This window comes from Heteronotia binoei, chromosome 2, assembly GCF_032191835.1.
Source record: "Heteronotia binoei isolate CCM8104 ecotype False Entrance Well chromosome 2, APGP_CSIRO_Hbin_v1, whole genome shotgun sequence".
Classification (NCBI taxonomy): domain Eukaryota; kingdom Metazoa; phylum Chordata; class Lepidosauria; order Squamata; family Gekkonidae; genus Heteronotia; species Heteronotia binoei.
The window spans coordinates 58537585-58552354 of NC_083224.1; the positions used below are offsets into that span (position 1 = coordinate 58537585).

Genomic DNA, 14770 nt, shown 5'->3' on the forward strand with positions numbered 1-14770 from the left:
ACACTAAAGGCAAATGGGCAGGGCTGTTGGCCAGCAGGACTTCTGATTGGCCATTTGATTAGCTGTGCAGATTAAAATGACCTTGGGCTTTTCTGCATTCTCATCTTCCTCGCTTGCTTGTTTCTGTTCCACATGTGTTTTTCTCCTTCTTGTGGTCTATTTGTGGTCTGGCATATCTCCAAACTGCAGGGAGATATGCTGGACATAAACCATTTGAATATTGAACTGACCTCTAGAGGGAGCAAAACATGCAGAACAGAAACCCCCAAAAGCCACAGGAACACACAAGTGAGGAAGATGAGAATGTGGAAAAGCCTGTTGCTGCAGTGGCAGCTGCCAATGCAGTGTTGATTTTATACTCTCTCACTCTTCTCTCCCGGTATATTTTATACCTCTTCTCCCCTGCACTTGGGCTTCCTCTGTGTGTCTGTGGCTCTGCCTCTTCCAGCAGTGATTTAATTTAATTTAATTTTACGATTTATATCCTGCTCTTTCTCGCAAGTGGGCTTAGGGCAGCTTACAACAAAGTTTAACACTCAAATTAAAATATAAAAACATCATAAAAGCATACAGCCTAAAAATCTGAGGGCAGTGCAGCATATCAACCAACAGGCACAAGAAGGCATATCTACGCAACAACATATAGACTAATGTCTAGCAACATAGCGCAGTCACAGTAATGGTAAAAAAATTTGGGGGAGGCAGCTGGTGACAAGAGGATGCCATCCAGATCAGTTAAAAGCCTGGTGGAAGAGCTCTGTCTTACAGGCCCTGAGAAACTTTGATAAGTCCTGCAGGGCCTGGATCTCCAGTGGGAGCTTGTTCCACTAGGTAGGGGCTCAGACCGAGAAGGCCCTAGCCTTCATTAAAGCCAGCTGGGCATCCTTAGGACCAGGGACCACAAAAAGATGTTTCATAGCAGATCTCAGAACCTGGGGAGGGGCTGATATGGGGAGAGGCGGTCCCAAAGTTATGCAGGCCTCTGGCTGTATAGGGACTTAAAGGTGAGAACCAATACCTTGAAACAGATCTGGTACTCAAGGGGTAGCCAGTGCAACTTGCACAGCACTGGGTGGATCCACACCCACACAAGCATCAAGGTCAACCAGGGTAGCCCCACATAGAGAAAGTTACAATAGTGTAATCTGGAAGTGATTGTTGCATGAATCACTGTGGCTAGATCGTGGGAGGCAAGATAAGAGACCAACTGCCGAGCCTGCCTTAGATGGAAACAGGAGGTCTTTGCAGACTCTTATCTGGGAGAACCAGGTTTGATTTCCCACCCCTCCTCTTGCAGCTGCTGGAATGACCTTGGGTCAGCCATAGCTCTGGCAGACGTTGTCCTTGAAAGGGCAGCTGCTGCGAGAGCACTCTCAGCTCCATCCATATCACAGGGTGTCTGTTGTTGGGAAGGAAGATAAAGGAGACTGTGAGCCACTGAGATTCAGAGTGGAGGGCAGGATATAAATCCACTGTCGTCGTCTTCTTTTTCCTCCTCCTCCTCCTACATTGTAATATATAATGAAATAATTATACAACTCACAGACTGGTTGCTAACAGGCCACGGACCAGTACCGGTCCACGGACTGGGGGTTGGGGACCCCTGCTCTAAGGCAACCAGCACCATCTCTGTCCCACATGCAGGATGGAAGCCAGACTGGGAGGGGTCCAGGACATCTGTTTCCTCCAAGAAAACCTGGTTGGCTCCACCTCCTGTAGTTGTAGTTGGCTCCACCTCCTGTCGCTCCAACCACCAGATGTCAAAATTCCAGCGCACACACACACCCATGCAAAAAACCCTACCTGTTGGCATAATCCAAAGCTGTGTATCGTGATTTCTCTCTTAATGTATGTGATGCCATATGGACATATGAAGCTGCCTTATACTGAATCAGACCCTTGGTCCATCAAAGTCAGTATTGTCTACTCAGACTTGCAGCGGTTCTCCAGGGTCTCAAGCTGAGGTTTTTCACACCTATTTGCCTGGACCCTTTTTTGGAGATGCCAGGATTTAACCTAGGACCTTCTGCTTACCAAGCAGATGCTCTACCACTGAGCCACCATCCCTCCCCTGATGCCGCCACCAGGAGTTTCATTACAAACACTTTATTTAATGTTCCCAATTGAATTGTACCCAAGCTCTAAGGCTTCTTCATTGGACTATGTGGCCCTGAGGATGAGACTTCTATAATTTAGTATCATAGGACTCTAGGTTAATATAAAATAAAACTTTATTTGAACAATAAGGGTATTGATTTCAAGATGTTAATAGCTTAATTTTTCAGTGAATAATAACAACTTCTGACTGAGGTGTCACTCCACACACTCCTCACTCTCAAATCCTCCTTTCAATGTTCTGACAGCTTCTGTCTCTCACACTCCTAGAATACTCTGATAATAGTAGGTTTTGACTATCTAGCCCCTAATATGTCCTCTAAACCATTCTACTTTTCTTCTCTAGAATCTTAATTCCTTTCACAGCACTAGTATGGGATTCTGTTCAGAAGACTGCTTCTCAGACTGTAGATTGCTGACTGACCCCGACCGACTGTTAATTGCTGTCACTCTGCTGAGAGTTAACTGCTGACACCCTCCACATGCACGCACACACACACATACTTCTTCGCTTCACCCACACTCTCTCAGTCACCAACCAATCGCCTCACTCATTCCCCCTCTTTAACTCCCCCCTTTTTCTACTGCAGTTTACCAACAATTAAAGGAACACACAGATATAAATTCAAATCGTGCTTATCACAAGCAGAGATAAAGTTAGGGTTTGTAGAATCTTTCGGGCTCAGAGATAAAGTTCTCACAACAAAGGATCAAGTTCTTGAACAAAGCCAGAACAAGGACAGAAATTTCTTTGGATTCACTGTGTGAAAATAAATATTATTGAGTGGAATGTACTTTGATGTAACTTATTTAGGATCAAGGTGCCATATTTGAAATTGTGTGCTTGCGTAATCTCATTCAGCTCAAAAGTGAAATTATGTCACACTTTCATTGGCTTCTCAACATTGGTTTCTCATCTGTATTTATTTAGCGCTTCAGTATTAACTCTTAACTGTACCCATTTGTTTGCTGACTGCTGTTTTTCCACTTTTTGCTCTCTTCTTTTCTGTTTCTTTTGCACTTCAACATTCCCCCCCCCCCCTTAAATTTGGTTGCATGCTTATTCTTTAGGAGCTCCCTACAGTGCGTTACCTCTTGATACTGTCCACAGCTTTTCTGGTGGACAGTTGTATGTCTATTGTTACTTTGGAGTTGCCATTTTCCTGTTTGTATACGTATGCCGCCTCCACTTTTTAAAATATTTTCTTCTCTTCTTGGTGGTTGAGTAAATTAGACTTTTGGACAGGTTCTTATGTTTTATTTTTCTTGCGTAGTTCCTAGTGTTTATAATTATTTGGAACTGTGAGAAGTCCAAATACTAAGACTAGCAGGCAGAAATAGTTAATATAAAAGTAGTTAATATAGAAATGTGGTGGAATCGTGCTGGTCAAGACACTTAATTTCATATAATCTGATTATAAATGACAGGTGAAGTGTACTGTGGAGAATGTAGCCTCAAAAAAAGGTTAAAATATTTGAATGAGGAAAAATAATCAAAATCTATAGACATGCTGTGCCTAGATTAAGTAAAAGAATGTGCCAGCAGCATTGATTAGCTCTCACAGATGAATTACTTTCTCATGTATTTTATGGTAATAATCCAAGGAATTTGAAAAAGTATTTGAAATATGGATTTGTAAGGCAACTGGTGGACACTGTTCTAATGTCTAAAATATTCTTTCCCAATAGATTCCAGAGTGAATGAAAGATGTCTTTGGTTTGGCAAATGACCAGTCTGCTGCAATATCATGCTAAATTTTACAAGGCAATGGCTGATCTGTCTACGCTGACTGTTAACATCAAGAAGAGTGAAGTACTTTGCAGTCTCTGGATCTCATAAGATATTAAGGTGACTGTGCAGAACAAAGACAGCATAATTTTTTGAGCAACCTAGAGCTGTAGCCCATAGATGGTGACTCACACTGGAGAGATCTCATATCTGTCAAAGGTGCTTGGAATGACCCTCAGAAAATCACACAGTCTGTTCAATTCTTGGGCCTTGCTGATCTTAATGACTTAATAGTAATGTTGTGATGACTTTTTAAAGACTTTTTACAAGTGCAATGTAATCTCCAGTTTTTTGCAAAAGGAAATGGAGGGTTTACGGACTTTACTGCGCAGCCTGCATTTGACACTTGCCACAATCTGCAGTGGGCAGCAGTAACAATGTGACCTTAACTTCCTATTTCTACAGCCCTAAGTGGCACCCTGCCTAGGAATTTCCTGCCAGCCCCTAAGCTTTCTATAACACAGGGCATTCACCCAGTGTTGCCATGATGTGTGAGGTGATGCCTACCATCAGCGAGAGCGACCCCTTGGGGTCACAGCCAGGTTCTGATTCTGATGCCAACTTTGAACAGCTGATGGTGAACATGCTTGATGAAAGAGACAAGCTGCTAGAGACTCTTCGGGAAACACGTGAAACTCTGTCAGTGACTCAGGGCCGGCTACAGGAGGCCTTGCATGAGCGAGACCAGTTGCAGAGACAACTGAACTCTGCTCTCCCTCAGGTAAGAAAATAAATATATGCATACATTGTTTATTTACAATCCAGAGATCAAACAACATTATAACAACAGTCTGCTTCTAGTGCACACTCCATATAGGTGTAAACATTAAAGAGAATTAAAATTTTAGAGCCTTATACATACTAGATGTTAAAAGTTTGGATTATTATCTTCTTTGTGGGTGAAACCTTTGCCCAAAACTTGACCACTTAAATGGAGGTCTCATTTGAATGATCTGCAAAGAGGGGGGATGTGTGAAATGTATCTGATCTACCTGGAAATTTAAATAGAATAGGGGTGAGATGCACATGTCCTTATAGAATTATAGAATAACACATGCTTCATTATTTTAACTGTTTAAGATTGGCAGACAAAGGCTATGGGAGTATTGAATGTGTATGTATCTCCCTTCTAGAAGTTCTGAGGGCAAGAGATTAAGCTGAGCCAGAGTGAAGGCTTTGTGGTATTTGGGAAATTCTATGGTGTAGAGGTAGTTTGCTGACACAAAGCTTTGGGTATAATTCCCCAGCACCAGATAGAAATGAGCCCAAACTTTCAGTTTGGAGAGATGTATCCCAATTTGTTGTTTTATTATTTCTTTGGCTCTTGAGGGATCAAAGTAGCAAATTTCTGAGGAGGAAAAGTGTAATTTGTTCTCAGTGGCAGCTGCCTAGCCTGAGCAGAGTTGGCTAAGTAATTAATTAATGCAGCAGCAGTGGACAACCTGATTAAAGTGTAGATAAACGTTTATTTAGGCACTAGCATACTTGATAGTAAAGAGAAGAGACAGAGACAGGATCATAATTACATCTCTAGCTGAGAGAGAAGGTAAGATTAAGAAGTGTGGAACTTCTGAGAAGAAACAGGATATTGCCGTAAAAGTTGCAATCTGAAGAAATACAAGGAAAGACACTGAAAAGGAGAGAAGATCCTGACATTATTATCCTATGTACTTTTCTTCTTGCTGCCCTTTTCTGGATCTTTTCCAGAGATGTGCATTTGGGTGTACCTGAAAAAAAAGTATACCTCAAAACACCTTATCAGTATTTTTTGGGTATATTTTGACATTGCCGGCAAACCTGGAACACCTGCTGAGGGGCTATGGGGAGAGTTCTTTCTACAGGACCAGCTGCTTTGTGGGCTGTTTTGGGTAGTTTGGTTTAAACCGTTTTGCCCAGCAGAGCTCTAGCTGAGCCTGTGGGGAGAGTGCTTCCTGAAGGGCAGCTGCTTTGTGAGCTGTTTTGGGCAGTCAGTTTAAACCCAGCTGCCCATCAGAGCCCCAGCATGTTAGTATATGTGCAGGCATCAGACCACTGCTGACAGCACAAGATCTAAATGACAGTAAATGATCTGGCTGGAGAGGCATTTGGCAGACTGCCAGATTGTATCAGCCAGGCTGAGGTGAGCATGACTCAGCACAAACCTGATTGGTCCATCACCTGGAGAATATGTATAAATGTACAGAAGTACTTCACTACTTGTGGAGGTTGGATGGTGAATTGTATGCGGAGCACTTTGACAGTTTGTATCATAATTGTAAATAAATTGTATATAGCTAGTTTAATCACAGCTGTGTACAGGACTGGATCTCTTAGCGTCTTCAGAGCTCTTACTCAATAAACACGGAAGACCAACACAGCAGAGCCTATGGGGAAAGTTCTCTTACCTCAGGATAAGCTGCTTTGTGATCTCTTTTAGGCAGTCTAGTTTAAAGGGATTGCCCTAAAGAACCCCAGCTGAGTCACCTCTCATCTGGTTTTTGTGGCTTTGCTGTTGATTTTTTCCCTCTGTATTTTTCAGTTTGGGTCTATTGTATGCTTTACTGGTGTTAGGATCCTGGATTTTTCAGGAATCCTATTTTTTTTAGTCCAATAAACCCAAGCAGAAAAACAGCAAGAAAAAAAATTGCACACCCTTAGTCATCTTTTCTTTTTCATAGACAAGACATTGTTTATTCCAACAAGTTGTAAGTATCTAGAAGGATTAAGGAGGCTAATCTAAATGAATTAAGGTTTAGTTTAAACCAAAGGCATATTGCCAGATATCAGTTGCATTTGGTGACTTGTGACGTACACCAAATATATTCCTTAGGAATGTAGGCTATATGGCTTCTAGGAGGCAGATGTCATTATATAAGCAAATGTGTTAGTCATACAGAGGTTTGTCTAATACTTTGGCTTGAAAAACTTTATTGGTTTAAGGAACATTTATTTATTTAGATTTATATCCCACCCTTCCTATGAACAGACTCAAAGTGGTTTACATCAATATGTTAAAAGAATAAAAACAATTACAATAAATATCAGAGAATAAAATAATTTAAATTAATAACATATCAATCATGGGTTGGCATTGTGCTGGTTGTAGCATGAATGCCTGATCTGGGAATGGTTGGACCATAACCAAGCAATGTAATCTTTGATGGTGTTCTGAGCTTCAACAAGAAGGCCAGCTGGTAGATGCTCAGGGCCTCATCCATAGGCCTAGCAAAAAATTACTGCTACAAACAGTACCACTGAAAACAACAACAATAATACATATGCTTCAATCCTTATATAATTTAAACCAGTGTATACAATGTCATTATACCTTCAAAGAAATTTACAATTGCAATTCATTACAAATCAATTGCTTCCACAGTTTCCAGTAGAGGGATTAGTAGTCTTCAACAATTTCTTCCTTCAATAAATAAAGTTCATAATACAGTCCATGAAAAGTTCTGAAATTTTTTCAAGTAGGAAGGACCAGGAAATCTTTACAGCCTTCATAAGATGTCTCCTCTAGATTTCAAGACGTTTCAGTACTGGTCTTCAGTTATCAGGCTGTCAAAGGAGCCATCATTTTCTTCAGGGAAAGAAGGGTGATCTTTATAAACGATTTGGATGAAGGAATAGAGGGAATGCTTATTAAATTTGCAGATGATACTAATTTGGGAGGTGTTGCAAATACAGTAGAAGACAGAAACACGATATAGGATGACCTTGACAGGCTGGAAAACTGGGCTAAAACCAATACAATGAATTTTAACAGGGATAAATGTAAAGTTCTGCATTTAGGTAGGAAAAATCCAATGCATTGTTATAGGATGGGGGAGATTTGTCTTAGCACTAGTATGTGTGAAACGGATCTAGGGGTCTTAGTGGATCATACGCTGAACATGAGTCAACAGTGTGATGCAGTGGCTAAAAAGGCAAATGCAGTTTTGGGCTGTATCAACAGAAGTATAGTGTCCAGATCACGTGATGTGATAGTATCGCTTTACTCTGCTTTGGTAAGACCTCACCTGGGGTATTGTGTTCAGTTTTGGGCACCACATTTAAGAAGGATATAGACAAGCTGGAATGGGTCCAAAGGAGTGCGACAAAGATATACACACGCACACACACATATTGGCTAGTGTGTGACACAGAGTGTTGGACTGGATAGGCCATTGTCCTGATCCAACCTGGCTTCTCTTATGTTCTTATGGTGAGGAGTCTGGAGACCAAGTCCTATTAGGAAAGGTTGAAGGACCTGGGTATGTTTAGCCTGGAGAGGAGGCGGCTGAGAGGTGATATGATCACCATCTTTAAGTACTTGAAGGTCTGTCATCTAGAGGATGGTGTGGAATTGTTTTCTCATTTCAAACAATTTTTTATTAGTAACATATGGTAATATATTCAATTTCTTATATCATTAATAACTACCTTTTTTTAATCCCATGTATTACTTTCTACCTACCCCTCCCCCCTTTGCTTGACCCCCGCTGGTGTACTAAATTCAAAACATCATTTCAAAAGGTACCCCTAATTAATAAGAACCAAAGTTCATATCTTCCCCCCACTTACACTTAATCATTATCAAAAATTGCCCAATGTCCTTTTATTTTCCATTCTTTTTCTATGTATCTTCTGAACTTCTTCCACTCCATCTTAAATACTTCTAAATCATAGTCTCTTAAAGTTCTTGTTAATTTATCCATTTCACTCCTTGTCATAACTTTAACAATCCAATCCCATTTCTCTGGTATTTTTTCTTGCTTCCACAACTGCGCATACAGTGTCCTAGCAGCTGAGAGCAAGTACCAGATTAAAGTTCTATCTTCTTTTGGAAATTTTTCCATATCTTCTTTGTGGTCTCTGTGCATCACACTGATGGGAGTTAGGCGCCTGCGCCGATCTCGATCGGTAAACTTAAAAGCTGCGGATTTCCGCGCCGACGTCCCAGTGCGCATGCCCAGGAGCCCCCACCGCGCATGCTCACTGCGACGGGCACGGACATCCCGCCAGTTCCCTTCTGACCGCCGCGCTGATCAGTCGATCTACTTGCTTCGGTCGGTGAACTTTTTTCCCCTTTCTTTGGATAGCATAGTTAGCTGTAGATAGTTTTCGTAGTTATAGTTGTAGTCGTTAGTATTAGCTGCTTGTTTTTTGGGGCGTGTGGGTGGAACGCGTTGGTTTTTGTTCCTTCCCCCCCCCTGTCTTCCCGCCTTTCTGGCGTATGGAAAGGCGGTGGGGATTTTTTCGGCGGTGCTCCAAGTGCAGGAGCAAAATAGCTCCACCTGACGGGCATTCTCTCTGCCTCCTGTGCCTTGGAGAATGACATCGCCTCGACTCTTGCATGCACTGTGCAAAATTCTCTAGACAGACCCGAAAGAATAGAGCGGCGAGGCTTGCGGCGGCCCTCATGGAACAAACCTTGTCTCCGGTTTGTTCTTCGGCGGAAAAGACAGACCAGCCTGTCGCTACCGACCCGCCATCGACATCGACGTCTTCGATGGTCGATACCGAGCGCCCTCTTTCCGACGCCAAACGGCACGTGAAACGCACTGCCCCGGCTCCTTTGTCGGACTCCTCTATGCCAGCTAAGCGGTCTAAAGAGGATAAGGGCTTGGAGGGCGAGAGGAAGAAGAAGGCAAAAAGGCTGGATAAGCCGAAATCCTCATCCTTCGTCGCTCCCGTCTCCCCTCTGAACCCGACGGCTCCGATCATACCGCCGCTGAAGCTGCTTGCCTCCCCGATTCGGCCGCTAGCATCGATGTCGACGGAGCTCGTCATCTCCGACTCCGACCAGGAGATCGAGCCCGGCCAGCGTCCCGACATCGATCCACCGTTTCGACCCCATCCTCGACCCTCCCATAGTCCACACTCTCGGGACCGAGAGAGAGAACCCAAGGACCAATCGCCTAGGAGCCGCTCGCCTCGAAGCCGAGACCCTGCGCAGATCCCATGGGACCAGAGGCAATGGCAATATCTGTATGGGGCCTACCCCATGCAGCCGTCTTTCCCATGGCTCCCTCCTCGTCAGCCTGATTGGGATCAATCCTCCGACGCCTCCTACCGGTCTCGGACATCTTACCGTCCTCCACGCCGTCCACCCTCCGCTTCGGTGTCGAAGGCTCCCGACGTCGAGGATGCTAGACCATCGGCTCGGCATAGAGCCCAGTAGAGAAGCCGAAGCCGAAACTTCCGGTGTCGCCGCCCGACCCGCATCTCTCGGATCGTTCGGACTCACCTGCCAGATCGTCCAGGTCGCATGAGGCCTCGTCGGCTGACGAGCAAGACACTTCTTCACCTGGGGAACCCTCCCCTTCGCAGAAGACGTCCGAGGAACAACCAATCTCCCCGTCGGAGGACTTAAAATCGTATGGGGACTTGGTTAAGCGCATGGCCCAGTCACTATCTCTCACCACGGTGCAACCCGAACCGGTCATCACCGACACGGTGTTCAACATCGTTCAGAGGGATACCTCCACCCCGGTGGCCCTGCCTTTGACCAATGTCATGATGCATACAGCCAAGGCTTCGTGGGATAAACCCATGTCGACGCCAGTATCGTCTAGACGCCTGGATCATATGTACCGAATCCAGGAAGCCGGGGCGGAGTTCCTACATAATCATCCTCGTCCGAACTCCATCGTTGTCTCGTCGTCTTTGCGAGCCAAGAAGACGCATTCCACTCCTCCCGATAAAGAGGGGAAGAAATTAGACTCTATGGGCAGGAGGCTGTACTCTGCGGGGTCTTTGGGCGTTAAAATCGCCAACTACGCGGCCTGTATGGGCCGTTACCAATATGGCCTTTGGGACCAGGTTTCTACGCTCCTCCCCAGCCTTCCCGAGCAGACCAAGGTCGCCCTCCGCAGACTGCAGAAAGAAGGTATGCTGCTAGCAAAGCAACAATTGAACTCCTCCAAACACTCGGGCGACACCTACGTGAAGACACTGACGACCGCCATTCGCGCTGCGCCGCCACGCCTGACTCAGATCTACGGCCCTCCAACATGATACCCAGGCCTATATAGAGGACTTGCCGTTCGATGGCTCTGGTCTGTTTAGTGTTGCAAGAAATGGATAAGAGCATCAAAACGTCGAGGAATCTGGGGGTCTCCGCCGCACGGCCTCAGTCCAAACGACAAGGATCAAAGCCTTGGAACAGGAAACCGTTCCCCAAGTCGCCGGACCAGCCATACTCCAAGCAGCAGTACACCCCCAAGCCGAAGTACTCTCCTCCAGCTGGCCAGCCCTCTAGGCAGAAGGGTTCCAAGCAACCCAAGCAGGGCCTTTGACTGCCTCCCGGCCCTCCTCCCGTGCCCTTCCCCTTCCTCGGACCGTACCCGCCTCTTCCCATATTTGAAGGCCTGGGCGACCATTATGACCGACAAATGGGTCCTCAGCATCGTTCGAAGAGGTTATGTTATAGAGTTTTACCAGCACCCTACCATCCCCACTTTCGTCTCTACCAACCCCACGGACACGTTGAGGGAAGAAGTCGTATCCCTTCTCCAGAAGGATGCTATTGAGCGAGTGCCCTCAGACCAGAGCAGGCTCGGATTCTACTCCCGGTATTTTATAGTGCCCAAGCGGGACGGTGGCCTACGGCCCATCATGGACCTCCGGGCCCTGAACTTATTCATCAGCTATCACAAGTTCCGGATGACATCTCTGTCGAGCATCCTTCCCCTCCTAAACCACGGGGATTGGATGGCCACGTTAGACTTGAAAGACGCCTATTTCCACGTGTCTATTCACCCTTTCCACCGGAAATTCCTTCGATTTACAATTGGCACAGACCACTTCCAGTATCGGGCCCTCCCCTTTGGCCTCTCTACGGCCCCCAGGGTCTTTACAAAGACTATGGTGGTGATTGCAGCCTTCCTACGGCTACAGGGCATCACCCTGTTTCCGTATATCGACGACTGGTTGCTAGTCGCACCTTCTCGAGAGACTCTGTTGTGCCACATCACCGCTACCCTCGCACTGCTGCAGAACCTGGGCCTACAGGTGAACCACAAGAAATCTCGACTCCAGCCCTCGCAGAGGGTCCAGTTTATTGGTGCCATCCTGGACTCCCGGGTCTGCAGGGCGTTCCTGCCGCCAGATCGGGCGGACGACATTATTCAGGCGGTGAAGACTCTCCAGGAGTGTCCGGTCGCCTCCGCCCGCCAACTGCAGCGGCTGTTAGGCCTGATGGCCGCTACAACCTCGGTGTTGGTTTTTGCAAGGCTTCGCATGAGGCCTCTTCAACTTTGGTTCCTGGCCCACTTCCAAACCGGGAGAGACTCGCCAGAGCGCCGCCTGACTCTCCCACCAGAGATCCTGCATTCCCTCGACTGGTGGACGCGGAGGACTCATTTACTAGAAGGAGCTCCCTTCCACAAGGAACCTCCTGCCCTCACGATTACCATGGACGCATCCCTGTGGGGCTGGGGGGCGCATATGAAGGGGTTTTGTGTGGGGGGACCGATGGTCCCAATCCCAGGCAAGCAACCACATCAACTTCCTGGAGCTCCTAGCAATATTTCACGTGGTGAGATCCTTCCACAAATTCCTGCGGAACAAGACGGTGGCAGTTCTGACGGACAATACCACGGCTATGGCGTACGTGAACCGACAGGGCGGCACAGTTTCCCGCTGACTCTGTGGCCTAGCCTTAGCTCTGTGGGACATGTGCATTGCCCTAGGAGCCTCACTGGTCGCCACTCACCTCCCCAGGAACCTGAACACCCAAGCGGACTTTCTCAGTCGGGGAGGCGCTGCCGGGCACGAGTGGGAGCTCAATTGGACCTCTCTGCGCCCTGTCTTCCTGGCGTGGGGGACTCCGGAGCTCGACGTGTTCGCCACCAGGGCGAACAGGAGGTGCCCTCTCTTCTGCTGCAGGGGCGGGGCGGACCCGCTGTCCCTCGGGGATGGACTCCTGGTGCCTTGGACAAGGCATAGGGTTTATCTCTTCCCTCCGCTGCCCCTGATCACCAGGGTGATCCAGAAAATCATCAGAGAACGACCGGAGGGCATTCTTGTGACTCCCTGGTGGCCCAGGCAACATTGGTTTCCCCTGCTCCTTCGCCTGACCGGCGGGGTGTATCACCACTTCCCGCAGGCCCCGGACTTGCTGCTACTGCACGGAGGGCAGGTGGTGCACCACGACATACCATAACTGAAGTTGACGGCATGGCACCTCCCGTAGAGTCCTTGTCGGAAAGGGCCCAGTTCGTGATGCTAAATAGCAGGAAACCCTCCACTTGTAGAGCGTACTCCTACAAGTGGGGAGTGTTCGTTCAATTCTCCTCTTCTCGGTCTAGCGACCCAGTGACGGCAGGCCTGCCAGTCATCTTCGACTTCCTACTATCCCTACTGGACAGGGGGCTCTCGGTCTCCTCCGTCCGAGTGTACCTCGCGGCCATTTCTGCGCACCATTCGCAGTTGGATGGGCATACTGTGTTTGCCCACCCGGACACTAAGCGCTTCCTGAGAGGGGCTATTAGGCTGTATCCGGCAGTGAAACAGTTGGCTCCAGCCTGGGACTTGACTCTGGTTCTACAAGCCCTCTCGGGGCGACCTTTCGAGCCCATGGCTACGTGCTCCCTTCAGCTGCTAGCTTGGAAGACGGCCTTCCTGGTAGCCATAACCTCGGCTCGACGGGTAGGGGAGCTGGCAGCCCTGCATTGCGATCCCCCCTACTTGTGTTTCTCGGAGGACGGAGTGCGTTTACGACCTGACATCACCTTCCTCCCAAAGGTAGTGTCAGCATTCCACCTGGACCTGGAGACGTGCCTTCCAGTCCTTTTTCCCAACCCGTCCGATGAGGATGAGCGTAGACTGCACGCCCTGGACGTAAAAAGGGCATTAGCCTTCTACCTGCATCGAGTCAAGCTCTTTCGGAAAGACCCTCGGCTCTTCGTATCCTATGTCCAGCCTTCCCTGGGGCATAGGATTTCGGCCCAGAGGTTGTCCAAATGGATAACAGAGACTATTAAGCTCTGCTACCTGTTATGCAAGAGGCCCTTGCCCGGGCCCATCAGGGCTCACTCCACCCGAGCGATGGCGACTTCGGCTGCCTTCATGCGGGGCGTCCCACTACAGGACATCTGCAGAGCTGCGACCTGGTCCTCTGGGCACACCTTCGTACGCCACTACACGCTGGACCTACGAAGTCGGGGCGATTCGGCTCTGGGCCGAGCGGTGTTGCAGTCTGCTTCCCGTTGATGGACCGTGGCACCCGCCTCCAGGTATGATTGTGGCTTGCTAGTCTCCCATCAGTGTGATGCACAGAGACCACGAAGAAGATAAACAGGTTTCCTACCTGTAACTGATGATCTTCGAGTGGTCATCTGTGCAGTCACACTCCCCGCCCTCCTTCCCCGCTGCGACCGGTCCATCTCTGGGCTGACGTGGCGGTCAGAAGGAACTGGCGGGATGTCCGTGCCCGTCGCAGTGAGCATGCGCGGTGGGGGCTCCTGGGCATGCGCACTGGGACGTCGGCGCGGAAATCCGCATCGAGATCGGCGCAGGCGCCTAACTCCCATCAGTGTGACTGCACAGATGACTGCACAGATGACCACTCGAAGATCATCAGTTACAGGTAGGAAACCTGTTTTTGTAATCCTAACAGAAAAGTCTCTGCAACTTTATTAAATTTATATCCCAAGATCTTAGAAATCTCTTGCTGAATCATCTGCCAAAACATTTTAGCTCTTTCACAAGTCCACCACATAAGGTAGAAAGAACCTTAATGCTTTTTGCATTTCCAACATCTATCTGGCATCTTGTTATTCATCTTTGCCAATTTTTTAGGAGTTACATACCATCTGTACATCATCTTAAAACAATTTTCTTTGATATTCTGGCACGTTGAGAGTTCATAGAGTTCTTCCACAAATATTCCCAAGTTTC

At 47.4% G+C, this 14770-nt stretch overlaps 1 protein-coding gene across 6 annotated transcripts in view; it reads left to right on the forward strand.

Moving 5' to 3' along the window:
- PPFIA4 (PTPRF interacting protein alpha 4) overlaps positions 1–14770 on the forward strand; it is a 285024-nt gene that overhangs the window by 107659 nt on the left and 162595 nt on the right. For all 6 annotated transcript variants that reach the window (XM_060231094.1, XM_060231093.1, XM_060231095.1 and 3 more), the window contains one exon: positions 3805–4625. In XM_060231094.1, coding sequence (XP_060087077.1) covers positions 4389–4625 — 237 coding nt within the window. In that variant the 5' untranslated portion in view covers positions 3805–4388. The remainder of the gene's footprint in view (positions 1–3804; positions 4626–14770) is intronic.